At 39.0% G+C, this 25,902-nt stretch overlaps 3 protein-coding genes across 32 annotated transcripts in view; 1 reads left to right on the top strand and 2 right to left on the bottom strand.

Moving 5' to 3' along the window:
* Positions 1 to 6,831, bottom strand: part of MTIF2 (mitochondrial translational initiation factor 2) — a 30,086-nt gene extending 23,255 nt beyond the window's left edge. For 3 of the 16 annotated variants that reach the window (XM_008980693.5, XM_078349328.1, XM_054245308.2), the window contains exons 1-5: positions 6,428 to 6,831; positions 6,259 to 6,347; positions 5,074 to 5,140; positions 990 to 1,215; positions 191 to 302 (exon numbers count right to left, since the gene is read on the bottom strand). In XM_008980693.5, the coding sequence (XP_008978941.2) occupies positions 191 to 302; positions 990 to 1,208 (331 nt within the window). In that variant the 5' untranslated portion in view covers positions 1,209 to 1,215; positions 5,074 to 5,140; positions 6,259 to 6,347; positions 6,428 to 6,831. Of the gene's footprint in view, positions 1 to 190; positions 303 to 989; positions 1,216 to 5,073; positions 5,141 to 6,258; positions 6,348 to 6,427 lie in introns of those variants that run through there. The other 13 variants (XM_008980694.5, XM_078349324.1, XM_078349326.1 and 10 more) reach the window with 9 other exon arrangements.
* Positions 6,832 to 13,755: 6,924 nt separating this feature from the next.
* Positions 13,756 to 15,842, top strand: LOC100393949 (putative prolyl-tRNA synthetase associated domain-containing protein 1). The gene is made up of 2 exons (XM_002757744.7): positions 13,756 to 13,848; positions 15,373 to 15,842. The coding sequence occupies exons 1-2, from the start codon at positions 13,765 to 13,767 to the stop codon at positions 15,805 to 15,807; spliced, it is 519 nt and encodes a 172-aa protein (XP_002757790.1). The 5' UTR covers positions 13,756 to 13,764; the 3' UTR covers positions 15,808 to 15,842.
* A 3,577-nt stretch (positions 15,843 to 19,419) lies between these two features.
* CCDC88A (coiled-coil and HOOK domain protein 88A) overlaps positions 19,420 to 25,902 on the bottom strand; it is a 123,609-nt gene continuing 117,126 nt past the window's right edge. For all 15 annotated transcript variants that reach the window (XM_008980687.4, XM_008980689.4, XM_008980690.4 and 12 more), the window contains 2 exons: positions 23,008 to 23,107; positions 19,420 to 22,490 (listed from right to left, as the gene is read on the bottom strand). In XM_008980687.4, coding sequence (XP_008978935.1) covers positions 23,043 to 23,107 — 65 coding nt within the window. In that variant the 3' untranslated portion in view covers positions 19,420 to 22,490; positions 23,008 to 23,042. The remainder of the gene's footprint in view (positions 22,491 to 23,007; positions 23,108 to 25,902) is intronic.

Genomic DNA, 25,902 nt, shown 5'->3' with positions numbered 1-25,902 from the left:
AAAATCTTAGAGAATTACACTTGGCAGTCAAGAAACTAACTAGGGATTATGACCTAAAGTGAAGAATACTTGGATGACTTAATATATTTTTAAAGTATCAGTGTAGTTTTTAAAATCTTTTCATTGAAAGATTAAAATGCCTAGTCTTCTAACATTCCCATATTTTGTCCTGTAAAAATATCTGACTAACCTGTGTTTTTTCCCATTGCCCTGCCCAGTTCCTCAACAGTCATTCCAAGCCATACTTCTACCTCCTTTTTAGACTTTGTTGAAGACAACTGAGATTTCCGTGGTCTTTCTTCCTATTAAAAAAAAAAAATCAGAACATATAATCAAAAAGGAAGAAAAAACTTAAGTGACAACTTAGATTTATTCTGGAACGTTACCCCAATCATAGCCACTATTTCTTTTTTTCTTTCTTTTTTTTAAACAGAGTTTTACTCTGTCACCCAGCTTGGAGTGCAGTGGCACAATCTCAGCTCACTGCAACCTCCACCTCCTGGGTTCAAGCTGTTCTCTTGCCTCAGCCTCCCCAGTATCTGGGATTACAAGCACGTACCACCAAACCCAGCTAATTTTTGTATTTTTAGTAGAGACAGTGTTTCACCATATTGGCCAGGTCTCCAGCTCCAGTGATCCACCCGCCTTGGCCTCCCAAAGTGCTGGGATAATAGGCATGAGCCACTGCACCTGGCCATAGCTACTATTTCTACCAACAAACACTCCCCTAAGTTAAACCTTAGACTGAAATTAAAATCCTGCATCCTTAATTCACTGTTATACACTGAATTTCCAAGGAACCAAATTCATCAGCACCACACAATTAACCAGAACTTCCCTTTCTCACAAAGCTCTATTGCTTGGAGTATAGCATTAAGTAATAAATATTCTGTAAATGATAAAATACTCAAAATGGATTTTTACTCAATGTTCTAGGCACTTTCAACTCAGACCAAATAATAAAATAACTTACAGAAATTTGTAACTACCTTTTTTGTTACTAGAAGCCTATGCTGAGATAAAGCAGCCCCAGTGAGCACATCTGTTGGCCAGGGCCAGGGATACAGCTGAGCTGTCCACACAGGGTACAGAGATGAAAACCCATGCCTCCACTGTCTTAATGCTCTTCTTTGAGACAGACTGTGCAGTTGCCTATAAATAGTGTGAAATCGTAGCAAGTTCTCCAACTTCAGTAGCTTCTGGTTCATGTTTCTCCTAGAAAAAAAAGGTTTTAAAATAATATTCACATCAAGTTAGCAAATAGTAATTGGATATTTACTACATGCACAGCACTGGGCTACACCTAGTTCACTAGACTTACAACAATGAGTAAAACTGGGTTTCTGCCCTGAAAAAACTCAGTCTCATCAAAAGATGGGATTCCATACCAAGTACTCTCTAGATACTATTATCATTACTGTTAATGTTACCACTATGACAGAATTGAAATACAGTAACAACCTATAAAAGGCTCTTTTTTCACTCCTGAAATATTAACAAACCAAATCACAACTATAGTAATTTTTCTTTTTCTTTTTCGGAGACAGAGTTTCACTCTTGTTGCCCAGGCTAGAGTGCAATGGCACGATCTTGGCTCACTGCAACCTCTGACTCCCGGGTTCAAGTGATTCTTCTGCCTCAGCCCCCCGGAGTAGCTGGGATTACAGACATGCGCCACCATGTCCGACTAATTTTGTATTTTTTAGTGGAGACAGGGTTTCTACACGTTGGTCAGGCTGGTCTTGAACTCCTGACCTCAGGTGAGCCGCCCGCCTTGGCCTCTGAAAGCACTAGGATTACAGGCATGAGCCACTGCGCCCAGCAACTAGAGTAATTTTCCTAAAGTGCAAATTCGAACTGATCACCTCTCTGTTAAACACCCTGCAACTTCTTTTCTGAAACAGGGTCTCACTCTATTGTCCAGGCTGGAGGCTAGAGTGCAGTGGTGCAGTCACAGCTCATTGTGCCTCGACCTCTCAGGCTAAGGTGATCCTCTCGCCTCAGCCTCCCAAATAGCTGGGACTAGAGGTGTGCATCACCATGCCCAGATAATTTTTTGTTTGCTTTTTTGGTAGAGACGGTGTTTCATCATGTTGCCTAGGCTGGTCTCAAACTCCTGGGATCCAGTGATTCACCTTGGCCTCCCAAAGTGCTGAGATTATAGGCAAGAGCCACCATGCCCAGCCTCAGTTTATTTCTAACACTCTTAGAGTCTCTGCACTCCTACCTCGCAAGCTTTGGTTATTGCAATCCATCTGTAATCTCTGATGGTTTGTCATCACATCTCTCAACTTTTGCACACACTTCCTCTAGTTGTAATTGTCTTTCAACTCTTAATACTTTTCCATTTCCCATTTTACCCCCCCAAAAAGATGCTTTATAGTACGAAGAAGACACCCAATATTTATTGGATAATGCCTTTTGAATATTATTCTTGGAAGGAAAGAAGAGTTTTCTGAGAGAAAACTATAACAGACCTCATTAGTAATATAGTTCTTTTCCTCCCAGTGGCCTCTATTGCCTCTGCTCTCAAGACTGCATTTCTACGCCTTTGCTTTTCAGTTTTTAAGGGCAGGAACAATAAAAACAATGTTAAGAACATGGTTTCCAGCCAGGTGTGGCGGCTCATGCCTGTAATCCCAGCACTTTGGGAGGCTGAGGTAGACGAATCACCTGAGGTCAGGAGTTTGAGACTAGCCTGGCCAACATGGTGAAATCCCGTATCTACTAAAAATACAAAAATTAGCTGGGTTTGGTGGTGGGTGCCTGTAATCCCAGCTACTCAGAAGGCTGAGGCAGGAGAATAGCCTGAACCTGGGAGGCGGAGGTTGCAGTGAGCCAAGATCATGCCTTTGCACTCCAGCCTGGGTGACAAGAGCAAAACTCTGTCTCAAGGGGGAAAAAAAAAAGAGGAGAATATGTTTTCTTCTTAGGAAACATTTCCTAAGTACCATATGCCAGACTTTGTGCTTGATATTGTTGATTCAAAGTTTAATAAGCCAGGGTCCACTGCACAAACAGTTCATTGTCGTTAAAGCAAGCTTGCCAATACAATGAATCTCAGGCACACTAGATGCTAGTTACAGTGACTGATTATAACCTAGGGTCGCGTTTTCATTGCAATAATATGCAAAATTATTTCTATAAACTGTAAAGTCGTTTTAAGGCTTTTTTGTTTATTTTTCAATGGAGAATGCATTTTCAAGTAGTGGGCACAGCCTTTTAGACTTCAGATTTTCTTTTACTCATTACTCAGAAATAACTTTAGTTAACATTTTTATATCTTTTCAACTCTTTTATTTCTTTTTGTATCTATTTTACTTACAAAAATAAATATTAATTTTGTTTTACAACTATTTACACTAAAGAACATATTGTGAATACTAGTTATATCATTAAACACTACAATCAGCCCTCTGTATCCATGCATTCTACACTTGTGGATCCAAACAACTGTGGATCAAAAATTTTTTAATTTTTTAAAAGGATGGTTCTGTCTATATTGAATATGTAGACTTTTTCCTCGTCATTATATCCTAAACAATACAGTATACTGTTTCTATAGCATTTACTTTGTATTAGGTAGTATAAGTAATCTAGAGATGATATAAAGTATACAAGAGGACGTGCTTAGGTTATATGCAAATACACCATTTTATACAAGGGACTTGAACATCTGTAGATTTTAGTATATGGGGGCGCAGGTCCTGAAACCAATGACCCATAGATACTGAGGGACACACATATTCTTCAGCATTACAAAAAAAAAAAAGAATCAAAATTATGAACTATTTCAATGTGTTTACCTTAACCATATAAAGCTATCTTGAACAAAAGTCTAAACTTTTACAAAGTCTTAACATTTTTGGTTGGGCACGGTAGCTCACATCTGAAATCCCAGCACTTTGGGAGGCCGAGGCAGGTGGATCATTTGAGATAAAGAGTTTGAGACCAGCCTGACCAACATAGTGAAACCCTGTTTCTACTAAAAATACAAAAAAAATTAGATGGGCATGGTTGCACACGCCTATAGTCCCAGCTATTCAGGAGGCTGAGGCAGAATTGCTTGAATCTGGGAGACAGAGGTTGCAGTGAGCCAAGATTGTGCCACTGCACTCCAGCCTGGGAGATAGAGCAAGACTCCAGCTCAAAAAAAAAAATTGTAAATGATTTCTCCCATCATATGGTATTTCTACAATATGCTTATGTTTTATATTTATATATCTAGCATACATTATACAAATATATTTATATTTTCGACTATTCTTTAAAATAGTTCACAAATGATAATATTTGATGTGACCAAAGAAACTGAGGCTCTGGATAGGTGATCTTTGCTAGCTAACTAGACATCAAATGTTACATTTCTTTTTTTGTTTTTTGAGACAGAGTCTTGCTCTGTTGCCAGGCTGGAGTGCAGTGGCACTATCTTGGCTCACTCTAACCTCTGCCTCCAGGTGGCACTGGGATTAGCGCCACCATGCCCAACTAATTTTCGTAATTTTAGTAGAGACGGCAGTTTCACCATGTTGGCCAGGATGGTCTCTATCTCTTGACCTTGTGATCTGCCCGTCTTGGCCTCCGCAAGTGCTGAGATTATAGGTGTGAGCCACGATGCCTGGCCTTTTTTTGAGATGGAGTCTCGCTGTCGCCCAGGTTAGAGTGCAGTAGTGCATATCAGCTCACTGCAACCTCGCCTCCCAGGTTTTTTGTTGTTGTTGAGATGGAGTTTTGCTCTTGTCACCCAGGCTGAAGTGCAGTGGCGTAATCTCAGCTCACTGCAATCTCCAGCCTCCCAAATAGCTGGAATTACAGGTGACTGCCACCATGCCCAGCTACTTTTTGTATTTTTAGTAGAGATGGGGTTTCACCATGTTGGCCAGGCTGGTCTTGAACTCCAGCCTCAGGTGATCCACCCGCCTTGGCCTCCCAAAGTGCTGGGATTACAGGCATGAGGCACCGCACCCAGCCTATACTGAATATTTTTAAAAAGAAAGAAATGATAACTGAAACAGGTACAGTACAGTGAAGAAATCTTACTAAGCAACAAAAGAAACTTAGATGGACACTCACTCTGATAGTAAGTGTTATCTGGACTGGGCAAGTCACTTGTTTCCCGTGGGCCTCATTTTCCCGATCTCTGTTAAAAAATAAATAAGTCTTTGAACATCTGTCCTTCCTATTACAAGACTATGAGGAGAAAATTGGATGATATATATACTTTATCATCAGCTATTTTAAAACCATATTACATGTTATAGTACTGGCTTATATGCTTTAAGGACTCATTGCTTATAAGTTAAACATATTCACAAGTCATTGACTTGTTTGCCTTCGGACAATTATGAGGTTGTGTACGTGTGTGTAATCGAGCAAGCATTTTACCTTAAAAGTTTATTCAAGTAAAGGTCAACAAAAAATCTGACTTAATGCCAGTGAAATAAACACATTAAGATTTAGAAATTCATTACCCCAAAACCTAAAATGCAATAAATAAATAAATAAAACCAAAAAAATAAATAAAATAAAATACATATATCATTAACACTTAAAAAAAAAAGATTTAGAAATTCAGGCCGGGCATGGTGGCTCATGATTATAATCCTAGCACTTTGGGAGGCTGAGGTGGGTGGATCACCTGAGGTCAGGAGTTCCAGACCAGCCTGGCAACATGATGTAACCCTGTCTCTACTAAAAATATAAACATTAGCCAGGCAAGGTGGCACATGCCTGTAATCCCAGCTACTCAGGAGGCTGAGGCAGGAGAACTGCTTGAACCCAGGAGGCAGAGACCACAGTGAGCCGAGATAAGCCACCGCACTCCAGCCTGGGCAAAAGAGTGAGACTCTGTCTAAAAAAAAAAAAAAAATTTGAAAATTCATTTAATAGTTACCATTTACACACATTAAATACTTTGAAGAATGGCACATGGAAAAAATCTTATTTAGGTTTGTGCCCTTGGACCAAGAAGTAGAGTGCTCGGGAAACACAGGATAACTTGTGGAAATAATTTTTAAATGAGTATGAAACCAGATTTGAGAAGAGCACAGATTAATGGAATGGCAGGAAGGACCCTACAGGATATTAACCAAAGCACAGATATGTAACTGAGGCAGGAACTGGCAAGACACATTGGAGGCAATAACCTGAATGTCAAAACTAGAAGGAAACTTAGTTATCACTTATTCCAAGCTCCTCATTCTACAGAAAAGGAAACGGAAATCCGAAGGGGTCAAAAAGACTTCTCCAATATCATACCGCGAGTTAATGGTAGTCAAGACTAGAACCCAGACGTTCTGACCCCCGTAAGGTGCTGTTTCGCTGCTAGGATATTCTTGGCAAGGAATCTGAAAAAAAAAGTATGTTGCAAATACGTAGTTGCGTTACTGGAAACGTCCGAATGTGAGTTGGGAGCTTTGGAACTTACCTGAAAGGTAAAAATAAATCACTGCAGAAAAATTACGGCTCTGGGGTGGCTTCGCCTCAAATTGGAGCCCAGAAGCCCTTGGCTTCAGGGTAGACTGGGACGTGAGGAATGGCACCCGCAGCGGCGCGCCAGGAGGGATAGCCAGCCGGCGGCTTCCGAGAAAACAGCGCACATGCGTTCGTGAATGCCTAACGTGGGCTCATGCAGGGATTAAATGCATCTTAGAAAGGCTTCCGAACGGGCAATGTTTATGAATTCGCGTGATTTGTGCCACTGACACGTTAGGCCAAACACACGCCACCTGGACTGGACGACCTTAGTTAAGGGACCCCACCCATTTTACTCCTACCTACGGCCCCGGGCCCCTGGATTCTGAGCATGGGCGGAGATCACCTTCCGGACCCGGAAGAACAGTTGGTAGGGCAGTCCGTTCCCGCCGCGGTCCCCACCGGGTTTCCGGTCCCTCTAGAAAAGGTTCTTTCCGAAATTCAGAAGAGTTGGTGTCGCCCTTGAGGGTGGGACTGTCTGCGGTGTCCCGGGCGGGCGTCCAGCCTGGGAGGCGCTGGTTCATCCTGTGGCTCCTCCCAGGGTCAGCTGCGCGTGGTAAATCGTTTCTGCAGGTCCCTTCTATTTCTTATTTTCCTTTCCTTCCTTTCTCTCTCTTTCCTTCTCGGTCTTCTTTCTTTCTCTCTCTCTCTCCTTTCTTTCTTTCTTTCTTTCTTTCTTTCTTTCTTTCTTTCTTTCTTTTCTTTTCTTTCTCTTTTTTCTTTCTTTTTTAAAGAAAACTGCTTTTATTCAATTAGAAGCTGGAAAAATTAACTGGTACAGATAAAAAGTGTAATCAGCCGGAGAAGAGAGTACCACCCGTGAGACGTGATGGCTCCTCTGGGAGGGAATCTGGGTACAGTGAAGATTTCTCGGAGGCAGATTACTTCTATTCTGGGGCTGTGAGCGGCCTCAGTGGTGCTTACACTCGAGGAAACGTTAAGTGAATTGTGGGAGAAATGATACCTCCTTCAAATATAAGTGTTCCTAACAAGAAGGAAAAGAAAATGCAAGGGAACAGTGGCCGTAGAACCAGTTAGTATTGTGCGACCAGTACTTTCTCTTTTTTCTGAAGTCAGCTCCTGTGTGTGGCATTTAGAGTAATAGAGCCAGAGTGTTTGGATTTCTATACCAACTCATTCCTAGTGTGTGGTTGGGGATGTTTTGTCAACTCTCCGTGTTCCATTTTCTTCATCTACATTATAGTAATGACAGTAGCTAGTTCATAGGATTGTAATAATTTTTTTTGAGACAGAGTCTCACTCCATTGCCCAAGCTGGCACAATAGCGCGGTCTCGGCTCACTGCAACCAACTTCCGCCTCCTGGGTTCAAGAGATTCTCCTGCCTCAGTCTTCCGTGTAGCTGAGATTGTAAGCTCACGCCCCCACGCCCAGCTGATTTTGTATTTTTAGTAGAGACAGGTTTCACCATGTTGGCCAGGCTGGTCTCGAACTCCCTGACCTCAGGTGATCCACCCACCTCAGCTTCCCAAAGTGATGGGATTATAGGCATGAGCCACTCCGTAGCTGTAATAAGCTTTTACGGGTTGATAAACTGTTGATAAAGTGTCTGGTTCATAGTGTTTGCTGTTATGGTTACAGTCTGCCCCAGAGCTTTTCCTTACCTTGCTTGGACATTATGTTTTTTAGCTGGTCCTCTTGACCACAACCATCACCACCTCTCAAATATAAGTAGTGTTTTATTATCTCTGTCTCTTGGTAAAAGGAATTTGAAAGGAAAACAAAATCAATCAATCTTTGTCTTTAAGATCTACCACTGCCCTAGGTGAATGGTATGGTATAGAAATTCATTACTCAAAGGAATACTTGCCTCAAAAGCATACTTGCCATCAACTGACCTCCTAACTCATGCCCCCACCCCAGCCCACAACCCTCTTTTTTGTTCCCAACTTCCCAGTACCTACTACAAAGGTATGCAGTCAGTGTTACTGAATGACTGAATACAAACCCCACTCCAGGAAAAAAAATTTTTTTTTTTTTTGAGATGGAATCTCGAACTGTTGCCCAGGCTGGAGTGCAATGGCACCATCTCAGCTTACTGCATTCTCCGCCTCCCAGGTTCAAGCAATTCTCCTGCATCAGCCTCCCGAGTAGCTGGGATTTCAGGCATCCACCACCATGCCCAGCTAATTTTCTTTTTTGTATTTTCAGTAGAGACGGGTTTTCACCATGTTGGCCTGGCTGGTTTTGAACTCCTGACCTCAAGTGATTCTCCTGCCTCTGCCTCCCAAAGTGCTAGGATTCCAGGCATGAACCACCGTGCCCGGCCTGGAAATTTTTTTAACTGAATGTAACATGTACAACACTTGAAAACTATTGAAATTTATTCCAATTACTGTCATTGTACCTGCTATTCACAGATAGCTACTGAAGTTTAATTTCTGCGAGAAGTAGTTCTTTGCTCTCTCACTTGCCTTGCAAGGCAGTTGAGAAACAAGCAGAAATTGGTTGGTAGACCATCAGAATTGTTGCCAGATCTTTTTTCCACAATATTAAAGTGAAAATAATCATATATGCATTTATGTTCCTCTAATTTTCTAATCATAAAAGATTTTCTAATCATGCTAATGTAGAAAATTCAAGCAATAGGCCGGGCGCAGTAGTTTATACCTGTAATCCCAGCACTTTGGGAGGCCAAGGTGGGCACATCACCTGAGGTCAGGAGTTTGAGACCAGCCTGCCCAACATAGTGAAACCTGGTCTCTACTAAAAATACAAAAAATTAGCCAGGCGTGGTGCCAGGGCACCTGTAATCCCAGCTACTCAGGAGGCTGAGGCAGAATTGCTTGAACCTCGGAGGCGGAGGTTGCAGCAAGCCGAGTTCATGCCTTTGCACTCCAGTCTGGGCAACAAGAGCAAAACTCTGTCTAAAAAAAAGAAAAGAGAATTCAAGCAATATACCAAAATACAAAAAGAAAGTGACAAAAATAGAGAGAGAGAAAGAGGGAATGAAAACAGTTAAAGGAACAGAGAAGCCAACCGGAAAGAGCTCCCAGTGGCCAAAGCTGGAAATGTTTGAGCAGTAAAGTAAGACAGTACTGGCTTATACCCCAGAATATCAACTAAGTTTACATGTGTTCATACTGATATAAATAATAATCGAATAAATAAATAGAGAAGGAAGAAATCTTCCTTACAGAAGAATTCAAAATTACATATATATTCAAAAACATGCTCTTTCTCTGCTTACCCTGGTTGTTGTCTACTATGTGGGTTTTGTCCATATTGCATGAAACCAGTGTTTTCCCAGGCAAGCAAGCAATGTGTTCACCCATTTTATGGTTTTATTTGAAGGATATTATATTCAGTGTAACCAGTTAACCGGTTATTACCTTTATATGTATATATGAAACCTTCACTAAGAAGTGAAGATTAATTCCTCTCCACCTTAGTGTGGCCTGGACTTACTAACTTACTTCTAGAGAATACAGTATGGAGGCTGGGCGTGGTGGCTCACACCTGTAATCCCAGAACTTTGGGAGGCTGAGGCAGGCGGATCACTAGGTCAGGAGTTCGAGACCAGCCTGACCAACATGGTGAAACCCCATCTTTACTAAACATACAAATATTAGCCAGGTGTGGTGGCACTGCGTATAATCCCAGCTACTCAGGAGGATGAGGCAGGAGAATCACTTGAACCTGGGAGGTTGCCAAGATAACGCCATTGCACTCCAGCCTGGCAGACAGAGCAAGACTGTCTCAAAAAAAAAAAAAAAAAAAAAAAGAATACGGTATATAAAGGGGGAAAAAGTAACTACAGTGGAGAAACCTGGCAGACAACGCATTAACCAAGTGATCAAGGTGAACATCACCCGCATGTCGTGTTAATATCATGGACCCTCCTCAAATGATGTGATGAGGACCCAGAAACCCAGAACCCTACTCTAATCATGGGGAAAACATCAGATGAACCCAAATTAAAGAGCCTTCTGCAAAATACCTGACTAGTATTCTTCAAAACTGTCAAGGTTAGGAAAACAAAGAAAGGACTCAGAAACTGTTACAGATCAGAAGAGACTAAGGAGACGTGAAAACTCAATGCAATATGGTATCCTGGATAGAATCCTGTAACGCACATCAGTGGGAAAACTGGTGAAATTTGAATAATGTCTGTAGCTTAGTTAATAGTAATACCCCAATGTTAATTTCTTTATTTTCACAAGTGTATCATGGTTAATGTAAGATGTTAACAAAATTGGGTAAAGGGCATTTGGGAACTCTCCACTATCTTAGCAACTTTTCTGTAATCTAAAATGATTCCAAAATTACAAGGTTGATTTAAAAAAGAAAGGTGCAGGCATAGTGGCTCATACCTGTAATACCAGCACTTTGGGAGGCTGAGGTCGAAGGATTGCTTCAGGCCAGGAGTTTGAGACCTAGGTAGCATGGCAAGACCCTTCTCTACAAAAAGTAAGAAACTACCTGGGTGTGGTGGTGCGCAGCTGTAGTTCTATGCTACTCTGGAGGCCAAGGTGGGAGAAGCACTTGAACCCAGGAATTCGACCTTACAGTGAGCTCTGATCATGCCACTGCACTCCAGCCTGAGTGACAGAGTGAGACCCTGTCTCTAAAAGGAAGGAAGGAAGGGAGGGAGGAAGGGAGGAAATACTAAAACATGCATAAATACACATACACATACAATGTATACTGGTGGCTGTAATCCCAGCACTTTGGAAGGCGGAGGCAGGTGGATCACCTGAGATCAGGAGTTCAAAACCAGCTTGGCCAACATGGTGAAACTCCCTTTCTACTAAACATACAAAAATTAGTTAGGCATGGTGACAAGTGCTTATAATCCCAGCTACTCTGGAGGTCAAGGCAGGAGAATCACTTGAACCCAGGAGGCAGAGGTTGCAGTGAGCTGAGATTGTGCCACTGCCCTCCAGCCTGGGCAACATGGCAAGACTCTGTCTTAATAATAATGATAATAAATATACGTATGGATACAATTTTATATAAATAGGATTCATACAATAAATGCTGCCTTTTGCCTTTTCAACAGTATATAATGGAAATTGACCAGGTGCAGTGGCTTATGCCTGTAATCCCAGCACTTTGGGAGGCCAAGGCTGAAGGATCACTTGAGGCCAGAAGTTCAAGGCTAGCCTGGCCAAAATGGCAAAACCCCATCTCTACTAAAAATACAAAAATTAGCTGGGTGTGGTGGCATGTACCTGTAGTCCCACCTACTTGGGAGGCTGAGGTGAGAGGATTGCCTAGGAGGCTGAGGTTGCAGTGAGCTGAGATTGTGCCACTGCAATACAGCCTGGGTGACAGAGCCAGACCCTGTCTCACAAAACAAAACAAAACAAAAACCAAAAAAAAAAGTGTAAACTGTGTAACTTTTTATATTATTGATATTTATTCTAAGGAAAACATGAAACAATTATGCATATATATGTATCGAGAGAGAAATACACATATTATCATAGCCTTATTTGTAATTATATGGAAAATTTGGAAATGACTAACATTTAGGTCATTGGACATTGGCTATTTCCAAATTTGGAGTTGGGTACATAAATGAAATACTATACAGCCATTATAAGTAATAAGGTAGCTCTATTGACATAGACTATTAGATGAAAAAAGAAAAGCAGATCATAAAATATCGTATTATATAATTCTGTCTTGACCAGAAAAATTAGAAATCAATAGCATTACCAGCCTGAACAACATAGGGAGATCCCCTCTGATCTCTACAAAAACTAAAAATACACAAAATTAGCTGAGTGCAGTGGTATATGCCTGTAGTATACTTGGGAGGCTGAGGTGGGAGAATTGCTTGAGCCCAGGAGATCAAAGCAGCAGTAAGCTGTGATCACAACATTGTACTCCAGCCTGGGCAACACCGAGCAAGACCTTGTCTCAAAACAAACAAAACAAAACAATCTTTTAGAAATAAACAGCATTAGAGTATATACATTATGTGTGAAATGAGAATATTTGTATATACCTGTGATTTAAATTTTTATGTCTTCGTATATATCTAATTTTTAACAATATATATGTCGTCTTTACTTTTAAAGTGCAATATTATAACATTTATTTAAAGAAATAATGCATGCAATTTGTTTAAAAAAAAAAGACACTTTTTGTTTGGGAAAAATACTGAATGTTTGTTTTTAATTGAACTGACCCTTTTTGTTCTTATAGCCAACACATTCCAAAATATGTTTATTGAAATTTACTCAAATCAGCATTTACCATCATAAATCCAGCCAGCAAGGACAGAGGAATAATATGTGATTTTTGATCTCAACTTAATATTTTTATTAAAATTTATGGCAAATATATTTCACTTGCAAGTTAATTAAGGCATTAAAATCACAGGAAATTTCTCTTGGCCACCAAGATTAGGACAGAAATTTCAAAGTAGTTCCTATAAACCTAGTCCAGTCAAACCAATAATTCTGAAATGCACAATTTACAATGTCCCTAGTCCATACGTGCAAAGTAGGAAAAAAATCTCTGTTACAGTACTTTTGTATGGAAGTCAGTTTCCTTAGGTTGCTGTGAGAACCACCTGCAGACCATGTTATAATACTGAATATATGGCCAGGTGCGGTGGCTCACGCTTGTAATCCCAGCACTTTGGGAGGCCGAGTGGATCACCTGACGTCAGGAGTTCAAAACCAGCCTGGCCAACATGGTGAAACCCCATGTCTACCAAAAGTACAAATATCAGCTGGGAGAGGTGGCGGGCATCTGTAATCCCAGCTACCTGGGAGGCTGAGGCGGGAGAATCGCTTGAACCAGAGAGGTGGAGGTCGCACGAGATTGCGCCACTGCACTCCAGCCTGGGTAACAAGAATGAGACTGTCTCAAAACAAACAAACAAAACACCCAACCGAACATATGACTCTATTCATTAATTTAGTGGTGTAGGTAGACCTGAAAAATTAAGACTGATTTAAATAACAGCTCAGGGCAAGTCTTGCTCACCTGACCTCCTTCTGCCCCCAAAACCCCAACAGAAGATACACTTATCTAGGAAACCTGAAGTGGGATCAATGAGGACTGTGAAATCGCAGGCGCCGCCCCACAGCTAGGCCCCAGATGAGAGTTCCCGCAGGCCTTCATAAGCCTGAGCCCTCAGCCGACGACGTTCAGGACCAAAGGGCGAAGAGCTGGGACAGGGCGGCCCCGCCTCCAGCAGGCAGCATAACTGGGCTTCAGCAGAACCTCCGAGCAGTTGTCTCAGGCTGCGTTCTGCGCAGCCGCGGAAAGCCGCGCCCAGTTTTTCCGCCCATTGCCACGACAGAGGCGGCATGGCAGGCGCAGAGCTGAGGGCAGCGCTCGAACAGCGGCTCGGTGCTCTGGCCATCCACACCGAGGTCGTGGAGCACCCTGAGGTGAGGTCTCTAGGGGTGACCGCCGTGACAGGCCCGGCCGGAGCGGGGTGGGTTGTGCTGCACGTACGTCGGGCGAGGCCACTAAGATCAGGTGTCCCAGGATTAATGTACCGTGAGAATATCGCTCCTGGAATACTTCCCCGGTCTCAAAATACGAAAGGGACCCTGCAGGGACAGCAGAGACCTTCCGTCTTGGGACCATGAAGTCACTGCAAGTAAACCTTTCCTCTCGGGAGTGATTTGCTTACATTTCGTGTTGAGAACTAGCACAACATACGGAGGACTGTGCATCTTAAATCGGTCTGGGGTGTTGGTCAGGTCAGTTTGTCCACTTTTTGTGTAGATAAAACAAGCAAGTGGTTAATAGTGTGTTTTCTGTAGGTACAACGTATCAGGTACCATACATACAGCAGGACACTGAGGTTCAGTGATATTTTTTTCTGCCGTGGTAAGGTTGATCACAGCATGCAGCATGGCAGAAACCATCACTACCCCAAAAAGTGCTTACCAAAATAAACATGCCTGTGTTTTCATAAATGGTAACGTTTGTTGTGTATTGACGGGAAATCTTACTTAGAAATATTAAAGAGTCTCGCTGTGTCCCAGGCTGGAGTGCAGGAACACGATCTCCGCACACTGCAACTTCTGCCTCCAGGGTTCAAGCAATTCTCCTGCCTCCGCCTCCCAAGTAGCTGGGACTACAGGCACGTGCCACTACGCTTGGCTAATTTTTGTATTTTTGGTAGAGACAGGGCTTCGCCATGTTGGCATGGCTGGTTTCGAATTCCTGACCTCAGGTGATTCTCCCACCTTAGCCTCCCAGTGAGCCACCTCCCTGGGCCAATTCCAAATATTTCACAGAACCAATGTGTAACTTGAGTGGTACAAGGACATGAAGTTTACCCAAGGCTTGAGTTAACAGTTGATAATGGCTAAATAGGTGATCTACAAAGAGTAGAGAAATATATTAGTATTCCTCACCTTGGCAAACATAACATCAAAACTGTAATCATTTTCTCTGACCTTCCTCCCTCCCATATAGTCATATATTGTCCCACTTCTTTATGTGTGCATATGCCAGGTTTTCTGATGTTCTGTTAGTCTGGGTTCTTACTGCCTGCCCAGTCACCTTCTTTGTGGTTATCTGTCAAATGGAGGTCATCACATGGTCTGGATGTAATGGAATGCTAAGGAATAGGAGTCTAGAACTGCTGTAAACTTTGAGAACCAAATGCTTAAATTCAAAAATAACAAAAAGCTGCTGAGGAATATGAGGACTTGGCCAGTACATGTGAATAGAAAACTAGCCGAAGAAACTGCCTGAGGTCCTGAGATGAGGAAATGAGATGGTATGGGCTTATAATTATTTGGTAATGGGCTGGAGATGGATCTCTACCAGTGAAATTCAGGGCAATGTGCACTCCCTAACCTTGCTGTTTTCACCCAGCAAACAAAATATGTATAAATGTGTGTATAAGTTTACATGCATATTACTTATTTTTAAACTTATGTGATATTTTATAGGTGTTTACAGTTGAAGAAATGATGCCTCATATCCAGCATCTGAAAGGAGCACATAGTAAGAACTTATTTCTTAAAGACAAAAAGAAAAAGAGTTATTGGCTGGTGACAGTTCTTCATGACAGACAAATTAATTTAAATGAGCTTGCCAAGCAGTTAGGTGTTGGGAGTGGAAATCTGCGGTTTGCTGATGAAACAGCCATGCTAGAAAAACTCAAAGTTGGTCAAGGCTGTGCCACACCCTTGGCACTTTTCTGTGATGCTGGAGATGTGAAGTTTGTTCTGGATTCTGCTTTTCTGGAAGGTGGACATGAAAAGGTGTACTTTCATCCAATGACCAATGCTGCAACCATGGGTTTGAGCCCTGAAGACTTTCTCACATTTGTGAAGAAGACAGGACATGATCCCATAATACTAAATTTTGATAAAAACAACTAGTTGGACCAATGTTTAGAATAAATTTCTTTCTGAAAGCTGTTTTTCTTATTTGTAATATATAAAAAGCATTCTAAGTGTAAGAATATTTGGTATCCTTAGTTTGGTGACTAAACCACTTTAGGAGGAATACAGTATTTCATCTTAAAAGAGCTCCTTTTGAGACTGGAGTTTCACTCTTGTCCAGGCTGGAGTGCAGTGGTGCAATCTTGGCTCCTTGCAATCAAGCGATTCTCCCATCTCAGCCTCTTTAGTAGTTGGGATTATAGGCACCTGCTACCATGCTGGGCTAATTTTTGTATTTTTAGTACAGAATGGGTTTCACCATGTTGGCCAGGATTGTCTCAATCTCTTGACCTCGTGATCTACCCATCTTGGCCTCCCAAAGTGCTGGGATTACAGGCTTGAGCCACCATGCCCAGCCACTAGCTTACATCTTTAGGGTGTTGTTTTACTTGAAAAAAGCAAGTTGTAAAACAGTATGTATAAAATTATAAGTGTACATAATACAGGGAAAAAATCAAAAGGAATATAGGAATATATTGTTGAGGCCAGGTACAGGGGCTCCCACCTGTAATCTCTGCTTTGGGAGGCTGAGGCAGGAGGATCAGTTGAGGCCAGGAGTTCCAGACCAGCTTGGGCAACAAAGTGAGAGACCCCCATCTCTACAAAAAATTGAAAAATGAGCCAAGTGTGTTGGTTTACTCGTGTCATCTTAGCATATTGGGAAGCTGGATCACTTAAGCCCAGGAATTCAAGGTTACAGTGAGCTAAGATCACAGCACTGCACTGCAGCCTGGGTGACTGTGAGACTTTGTCTCTTAAAAGACAAAGTCTTGATAGTGGTTATTTTTGGGAAATGGGGATTAAAGAATAACTCCTTAGCAAGATAATTAAACATGGGGGCAAAAGTAAACATTTTCCATTATTGGAGTTTGTTTATAAACTAGTGATTTTTTTCAGTGAAAAATAATCAACTTTCTATGAAAATATATGTTTACTAAATTTTAATTCAGAAAAACAACTGGGGTGGAATATGTTATATTATAATCATTGTACTATTAAAGTTACAGGCCAGGTGTGGTGGCTCATGCCTGTAATCCTAGGACTTTGGGGGGCTGAGGTGGGTGTATCACCCGAGATCAGTCGAGGCCAACATGGCGAAACCCAGTCTCTACTTAAAATACAAAAATTAGCCAGGCATGGTGATGTGTGCCTGTAGTCCCAGCTATTCAGGAGGCTGAGGCAGGAAAATGGCTTGAACTCAGGAGGCAGAGGTTGCAGTGAGCTGAGACTGTGCCACTGCACTCCAGCTTGAGTGACAGAGTAAGACCCTGTCTCGAAAAAGAAAAAAGAAAAGTTACATTTATAGGCTGGAGTGGTCAAATTCCTTGTTCTACTCTTTCCTCCCTTTCTACTACTATACTTAACTAGTCTTAACAAAATATTACATTCAAAAATGTAGTAGTGGAATATATATTACGCTATTAAGAATTTGAGGCCAGGTGTGGTGGTTTATGCCTGTAATCCTTGCACTTTGGGAAGCCAAGGGTGGGGGAAGATTGCTTGAGCCCAGGACTTCAAGACTGGCTTGGGCAACATGCTGAAACCCTGTTGCTAAAAAACACATAAAAATAGCTGTGCACAATGGTATGCACCTGTAGTCCCAGCTACTTGGGAGGCTGAAGTGGGAGGATTACCTGAGCCCAGGAAGTTCAGGCTGCAGTGAGCAATGATCCTGGCACTACACTCCAGCCAGGGTGACAGGGTGAAACCCTATCTCCCTACCCCCCCCCACCCAAAAGGATTTATTTAGTCTTTGTTCAGAGGTTATAAATGTGAACATGCAATTAGGCAGGCATGGTGACACATCCCTGTAATCCCAGCTACTCTGGAGGCTGAAACAGGATGATCGCTTGAACCCAGGAGTTGGAGGTTATGGTGAGTCAAGATCGTGCCCACTGCACTCCAGCCTGGGTGACAGAGCGAGAATCCATCTCAAAGAAAAAAAAAAAAAAAAAGAAAGAAAAGAAAAAATGTGAACATACTTGTCCAAGTTTCTTCTGTCATCAAGGCTACAATGAAGTTTTACTCATCCCCTTTCAGTATGTCATCTGAGAGTATAAATTTGCAGGAAAATCTAGAGTCATCTGTTATATAAAAGCTAGTTCAAAAACAAAAAAAGTTGATTTTTTTTTTTTTGAGACAGAGTCTTGCTCTGTCACATAGGCTAGAGTGCAGTGGTACTATCTCTGCTCACTGTAACCTCTGCTTCCTGGGTTCAAGCGATTCTCTTGCTCAGCCTCCTGAGTAGCTGGGATTACAGGCGCCTGCCACCACACGTGGCTAGTTTTTGTGTTTTTAGTAGAGATGGGGTTTCAACATGTTGGCAAGGTTGGTCTCAAACTTTTGACTTCAGGTGATCCGCCACACCTGGCCCAGTTGACATTTTTTAAACCTCACTTAAACAAAATCCTTCATTAGTGGAGTGAGGATCTGGTGTAGGCTATTCCTCTTCTTGTGGTCATGAAAATTCTAGTATTTCCTTCTGGTACAATCAAATGAGATAGTCTTTTGATTCTGTTTTTGTTTTTTCTGAAATGGGATATTCTTTAAAGAACCACATTTTCCTAAGTTTGATCATTCAAAAAATAGTTTCCATCTGGTAGAAATATTATACTTAATTTGTACCAAGTTGTATTACTAAAAGGCAAAATAAAAGTATTGATAACTTTATTCTAAGGTTCTTATTAGTTTTTACATACTCTGTATTCTATTTCTAACACAAAGTAGACATTTTAGGTTGCTTTGCATATGAAATGAAGGTACTAATGAATACACAGAAATTAAGCACCAAGGTGCTAATTGGTCTAATTACCCTTCCCACCTTTTTTTTCCCTTGAGAGTCTTGCTCTGTCACTCAGGCTGGAGTCCAGGGGCTCTATCTTTGCTCACTACAACCTCCACCTGCTGGGTTCAAGCAATTCTCCTGTCTTAGCCTCCCGAGTAGCTGGGATTACAGGCTCCCGCCACCATGCCCACCTTGCCCTCCCCACCTTATGGCGAAAACAGGCCAGGAAAAACTGACTTGCCCAAGGTCAAGGCCAGTTGCTTTTTTTGTCTCCCAAAGTCTATAAGTGAGAATGAGAGATTAATTTGTGCAGTCTATTAGATTATATTTAAATCTATTTTGGGATTGATAAAATTGACAGACTCTCTCCAAACCTCTAATACTTATCCCAAAAGGATTACAACAGAATCAACTAAACAAGGTCATGGGTTACATCTGACAATAATTCTCTAGCAAAAAGGGAAAGGAATGATATAACACTTGGCTAAAATGGTATCATTTTAAAATGATTACTAACCACTTGGTACAAAAATCACCTCTTGTTTTTATTTTTTTATATTAGTTTGATATGTGAATGTTAATCCAACTTAATTTGTGAAGGCGAAACAAAATGAAAAATGTTTTTTAAAAAACAATTAAACAGTGACGTCTCTTGTCATGAGTTGGATGCCCGTGACTGACATCAGGTATTGCTAAGTAATAAACATTTTGCCATTCAACTCTAAATCCCTTACTAGCATTAGTTTTAAAGGAAATGTTACAGCTTTTATATTATTTGATTTGGTATTTAATAACAGTTATAAGTACAATGGTAGACACTGAAAAAGAAAACCCTTAATAGAAAAGAAAAAGACAACTTAAAATCAGATTTTGTTGAAGGGTGTTATAAGTGCAACTTTATCCATATGCATTCCTTTTAAGGCATGTTCATTGTCCAAATATCTCAACATGTACATCAAGGTTTATATATAAAATGGGTTCCTTTTGTATTAATTCAAGAATTAAAGAAAAAAAATACATCTCAGGACTAAGTGTAGCTGAAAAGAAAAACACAAAAATTCACTTTTCTCCCCAAAAGTAAGATACAAAAGTCATTTAGCATACATTATTACTCCTCATTGTAATTCCAGATTTGGTACAGTATCTTTTTCATTTCCTGACATAAACCATTAAGACAGCACAGGCTGTAGTACTTCATTGTGAGTTGGCTACAATTCTATAATATGCACAGTGATTTTAAAAGAGGCTTTTAACATGCCTTGCATGAAAGGTGCTACATACAGACCTGTTTTGTGAACTCTTTGGTAACCACCAATTCAAAAATTTGGACGAAAGCATTTCCACATGGCCAGATCTGAATCACATTATTGGAGCTCTGCGCCAAAGGTATTACCCTGTATATTGATTCTTCAGTTTCCTTAGGGGTTTAGGTGTTGATTTAGAATAGAGCCAGATAATTTAAAGCATGTCAGGCCCATTAAGAAAATGAAAATGGCTCCGATTAGTTTCCAGTTGGCTTCATTATTGTTTGGCAGAAAAGTTTAAGGAAAAAGAGTGGCTTCCTACAAAATTTGTTTCTCAGGGTATATTGGAGAAAGTAAAATATTCATGTGGTTACTCCTATCTAATCCTTTCTTGAAATGGTATGAAAATTGTGAAGAATATAACTGAGATTATTCATATTTTTCTAGTCTTAATTTATTCCCTTGGTTGTCTCTTTAATTGTCCCTTCTCAGGGTCAGCCTACTTTACAGGCTGTTCTCGAGCCTTTTCTGCTTGAAGCACTAATGTGCTTAACCCAGCATGTTCTCTGTTTTGGGATATTAGTGTTCTGGAGAGGTCAAGCTGTGATATCATTCACCCTCATTGGACTACCTCACCACTCATTAAATTTCAGCTTTTCAGTAATTGTTCTGGGATGTATTCTAGTTGTGCAAATTAGATGCTAGCCAATATAAATTTAAGTTACCCACTTACTGTATTTAGCCATAACATAATTTCTATGTTTACTTTTATCTACCTAAAAATGGATGTACATTTTTGACATGCAAGTGTCTCTAGACTGCTCTGACACCTATTACCAATGAATCCAGGGAGTTACAACAGAGAGAGATGTTTCAGAGTCTACAGAATAGGTTTTAAATATTTCTGTTGTACATTATTTGTATGTTAGTAAGAATTCTTTGTATTTACATTTGTATAGCACCTTTCATCCAAGAGTTTCAAAATGATTTAATATTAATAGCATTTGGTGGTAAAACCTAAGTTACAGGTGGCATTGAAGTACCTAAGTAAGTTCAAGTTCTTGAAATTCCATTTCAGTTTAAACATACTCTCTTTTTTATTGATAGTCTTTTGGAAAATAGACTATGAACACAACATTGCTACTGGCCTACGAGAGAGAGACAGAGAGGAGGAGGAGGAGGAGGAGAGGGAGGGAGAGAGAGAGAAAGAGAGAGGGAGGGACAGAGACTTTTCTCATGGTTACTGGGTTAGTGATGAAACCCACAACTCATAAACCACACACTATGGAATATGGAATTATTCCAAAAAGTTCTTTAGAGCTGGTAATGAAAGCCTAAGAAGTACACTGTTAAAATTTTAAAAAGTCAGTATCTTTCTCATTTCAGACCTTGAAGATTACTGATATTGATGTTAAATAATGAATTTGCATTAATGAGTATCAATGTATTTTTTGATTTCATAAGAAAATAAAACTGTGATATAAAATTGGAACTACTAAAAAAATTGATGTTTCCCTGGGTTAACTAAATCTGTTTTTTTGTGCTTCTTCCAAATGTTTAAAGGTAACAAATGCATACAAAAATTTCAAAAGTACCAATAATAAGTATCAACTTTAATGTAATATTACAAAGGAGAAAAACAAAAAGTCATTAATAAATGATAGCCTTAATTATAAATGAGTTTCTGGCAAAATGCAGCTCATAGTAAGTTATTTACATTATTTTTGCCATAAGAAAACTTCTTAAGCAATAGTCAGCTCTCAGGTTAAAAAAATACACACACATACATAACCCAATACCAAAGAAAAGAAATGAGTTAAAGCACAATAGCTTTATCCTAGGAATGCCATTTGCTGGAAAACCATCTTACTAAAAAAGTTTCAGAAAAACACTCTTTACCTTGGATTAATGTATGCATGCTTAGTGTTGCTTAATGGGGAATGTAGAAAGGTTAATATCCCTATAAATTTTTTATAACTCCTATTTCATTATGGATTTTTCAGATTTATTCTTATAAACTGAATTTGTTTTGCATCAAAATAATTGGCTTTAAGGGAAAAAAAAGTACCGACACATGCAGTCTGCTAACGAAATAAGGCTCTGACATGCCAAAACAATTCTCTCTGTATCTTGCTATATAGTACATTCCACAAAATACTACAGCATTTAATTTAGATTTACACAACTAAATATAAATGGCTAGATTTTGGCTAATACTTAGCAGAAGCATTAAGCAAACATGGATAAATTCATAAAACAAATGATGAAAAGAGCAGATTGTTCTTGGAGTACTTCTTTAAACACTTAACTTTAAAACACTTGGTCCTTAGCGAGAGATCATCCTTTATTCAGTAGATCTTAACAGTACAACGTACAGTAAGTCCTAAAACCTTTTAAAAATTTTGGCAGTTGAATCCAGTAGTGCTCCTTGATTCAAGGAATGAAGGTTTGTATTTCTTGCCTGCTCTATTCACGAAGGACTGTTAAAAGTCTCCTTAAAGATTTTTAAAAATGATTCCTATAGTTGCTAGGTGTCTTGTTACTTCAGAAATAAAGGCTTCATACTGAGAAACTGAAGGACACTTTTCTCTCTGTATTTAGTTGGAAGGTAGAAAGAAGAAAGAAAATATAAGAAAAGCTTGAAGATAAGAGATACAAAATACAGAGCAGCCATATAAGAACAGCATGCACCAGATATTTCTGTAAGAATGAGAATGACAGAAAATCAGAGATAATTTTTGAGTGGGGTTTATCATAGAAAAGGTATTTAGTTTATTCTCATCAATTTTCAAGAAAACTGTGGGGAAGCTGTATTCCTATCACAAAATAATTCAAACTAAAAAAGTAATTCCGAGAACATAATTCACTAGTAAAATTATATGTAAAGTGAGAAAAAACAAAAACAAAAACAAAAACTTGTTTCCTGCGCTAAGTAAAAACCTATGGCAGCCAACTAATATTGCTTCACTAGGAAGTAGGACAGAAGGTCAATGAATTAAGCAAGCAATATTTACATCTGTTAATGCAATATGCACTTGTTTCATACTTAATTTGGTTAGTTTGTATAAATGAGACTAATCTCATTTACATTTTAAGCAGGAAACTCACCACTTGGCCCACATGTCATGTAGTGGGTAACAGAATTAGGAGCTTTGTTGCTCCCTAGACCTGATTTTTGAATTTCTGCTTTCTTGTACTTTGTCCACATCTGCAGGAGAAAAGCATTTCATGTTATTTAGACAAAGATTGAACAAAATACAATTCAGAAGACAAGAAATGCACTCTTACTGAGTAGGGCAAGAGAAGGAATCTGTAACTGTCTGGGAAAAATATTAATCTCACAGGCATCTCAATACTTAAAGATTGATTTTTATATTTTAAAGCTGTAAGTAATATTCCTAGGAAAGCTACAATTTTTTTTTAAAAAAACTGTAACAATTACATTTTCCCCCATTAGTGCCAGATAGCATTACTTACTATGTTTATTTACTAAATTGTCACTGTACAGTTTTAAAGTAAACATAATCTTGCATGCAGTAGCAAAACCATCTGGAATGAAATATTTGTATTATTTACTAAGAAAACCAGGGTTTGATACATATTTTATAGGCAATAATGTTCCTCCTTACATTGGTTATAGCTAAAATTGCTTTGGTCAAAGGGGATGCAGTGTGTAAGAATATGTTTATGTCACACAAATCAATGGGTATAATTTCCAGTAACCTAAACCAGGAATACTGAAAGCTCCAGCTTCATCATTTATAAAATTAGGGTACTGAATATTTGAATAGTTTTACAAAGAATCCTTTGGGAAACTGTAGACTATTTATAGAGGGGTCTTAGAGGAAATAAGTGCAACTACTCAATTGAGTCAGAGTTGTTTTACTTTTACTTCAAATGAAATTAGTTTTTTTTAAATTTGGGGCATCTATGTAAGATTTCACTTACAGAAAGTGTTATGGGGGAATTTTATGTCTCCACAGCAGGTGATGATTTCTAAAGTCTAGACTATTTTCCAATAGTCCTCAGGACACATGGGCATGATATATATTTGTCTTACAGGCACAGTGTATTTAAAAAAAAAAATGCTGCCTATATATGTATAGCCATTGGGGTAGGAACTAGTTCTTTCCTATAAGTCTAATTTTGTAAAATAATCACATGGTTTTTAATATAATAGCATGTGACTTCTCAATGAATTTTGAATGAATAATATTTTAAAGTGTTATGGTCAGATTTATGATATCTAAATAGTTGAAATAGCTGTGAAATAATCTTTGACTCAATATGGAAAAGAAATAACACTGATTATAACATTTGCATCATATATTAATCTCAACTATATTTACCATTTAATGGTAAATCTCAACTATATTACTCATTTAATCTCAACTATATTTACCATTAAGTTTTATTACTGGCTTATGAAAAAACAAAAGGGAAAATATTAGCACAAAATATGTTTGAAATGTTAGGACTGACTGCGCAGTAATTAACAATAAAACAGAGGATGCAAAAAATACATTAGTTAGTACTAAAATATGAAAATCTTCTGATTGTGTTCATTTGATTACCTGCACCAGAACCATTTTTTTTTTGAAATAGCTATAAGAAAAAAAATATGATTATAAAGGAGACAAATTTCACTAGGCAAATATTCTCTATAGATTTTTTTCTTTGGCCCAGTTAATAACAACTTAATACAGTAACAACAAGTATAACATAATTTCATCCCACATGGTCACATTTCAAGGCATTCCTTCCAGGTGCCAGGCTGCGTCATTATCAGTAATATTTAGACTAAATCAAAATGGCAAAAATGTTCCAGAGAGAGCACTAAGATGTATTCCTCTCAAAGTAAACGGATCAGGGTTATGGGTTTGTTTTTTTTTTAAGCATTCTGGGAGTTCAGAGATTCAAATTTAGCTAATCAGCTTTAAAAGTACTGTGAACACAAAAATAAAAGTTTTTTGCACTAGAGTCAAAGTTAACAATTTTTTTTTTTTTAGCTAAAGAGTTTGTATTTATTCTTAGTTCTAAACTTTGTTCTACTAGAAAGACACTTGTTTAAATGGTTACAAATTCTAATTTTTCATTTTAGTACAATTATTCATTATTAAAAATTCTGTTTTAAGGACATACATGTATAATTTAATAATGGATTATTTATAGAAGTAACAATTTTTTACCACTTTGTAAACTTGCTACCCTTTTTGATTAGAAGTAAAAATACAAATTTCCAACACAATGAATATAATTTGGTTTATTTCTCTTTGACTCTATAAAAAAGAAGAACTGGAAAAACTATTGTATTAACTGATTTCAAGTATAGAAGTCATCTTGAAGAAAAGACAGTTACTTGAGCTCTTATATTTATCAGATGATTAAAAGTGCAGAAAAGAAACAATAAATACAAATGTTCCTAGTCACTGTGTAAATCACATTTAAATTTGATGGAGTTTTCTATGAATAACACTAAGTTTATGAGTATTAACAATCTTTTAAATCTGAAAAATGTTTTATAAATATGGGTATTAATATTTACTATATAAAGTATTGAATTATTAACTATTTCTTTAAAAATAAAACAGGACAGATGGCCTAAGTAAATGGCAAAAGAAAATGACATAATTTTACATTTTTCCTACTGATAATGTACATGTGCAATATAAAGTATACATTCTGGAAGAAAAAAAGAAAGGAGTGAGAGGAAGAGCAAGTGAAGGGTGTGAAGAGGAGGAAGGGAGGGAGGAAATGAGCATTTTTTTCCAGAAGCAACAAAGCAAACATGACTAGAAATGTCTTCTTGGTAAGAAAGCATGCAACTGTTTTAACATGCTTCTGTATATCAAAGTAACAATCTTATCAGGCAACAAAAAATGTGAAGGAGGAGCATGTATGGTTAAGGTTTTTAAAGGCATGCAGAAAATTGACAAAACAATATTTCATGCAGACTTTGGTGTGGTTACACATTCACATTAATGTACATGCCATAATGTATAG

Source organism: Callithrix jacchus, chromosome 14 (assembly GCF_049354715.1).
Source record: "Callithrix jacchus isolate 240 chromosome 14, calJac240_pri, whole genome shotgun sequence".
Classification (NCBI taxonomy): domain Eukaryota; kingdom Metazoa; phylum Chordata; class Mammalia; order Primates; family Cebidae; genus Callithrix; species Callithrix jacchus.
Note: the sequence above shows the minus strand (reverse complement) of the source record. Positions and strands in the feature narration are given on the sequence as shown.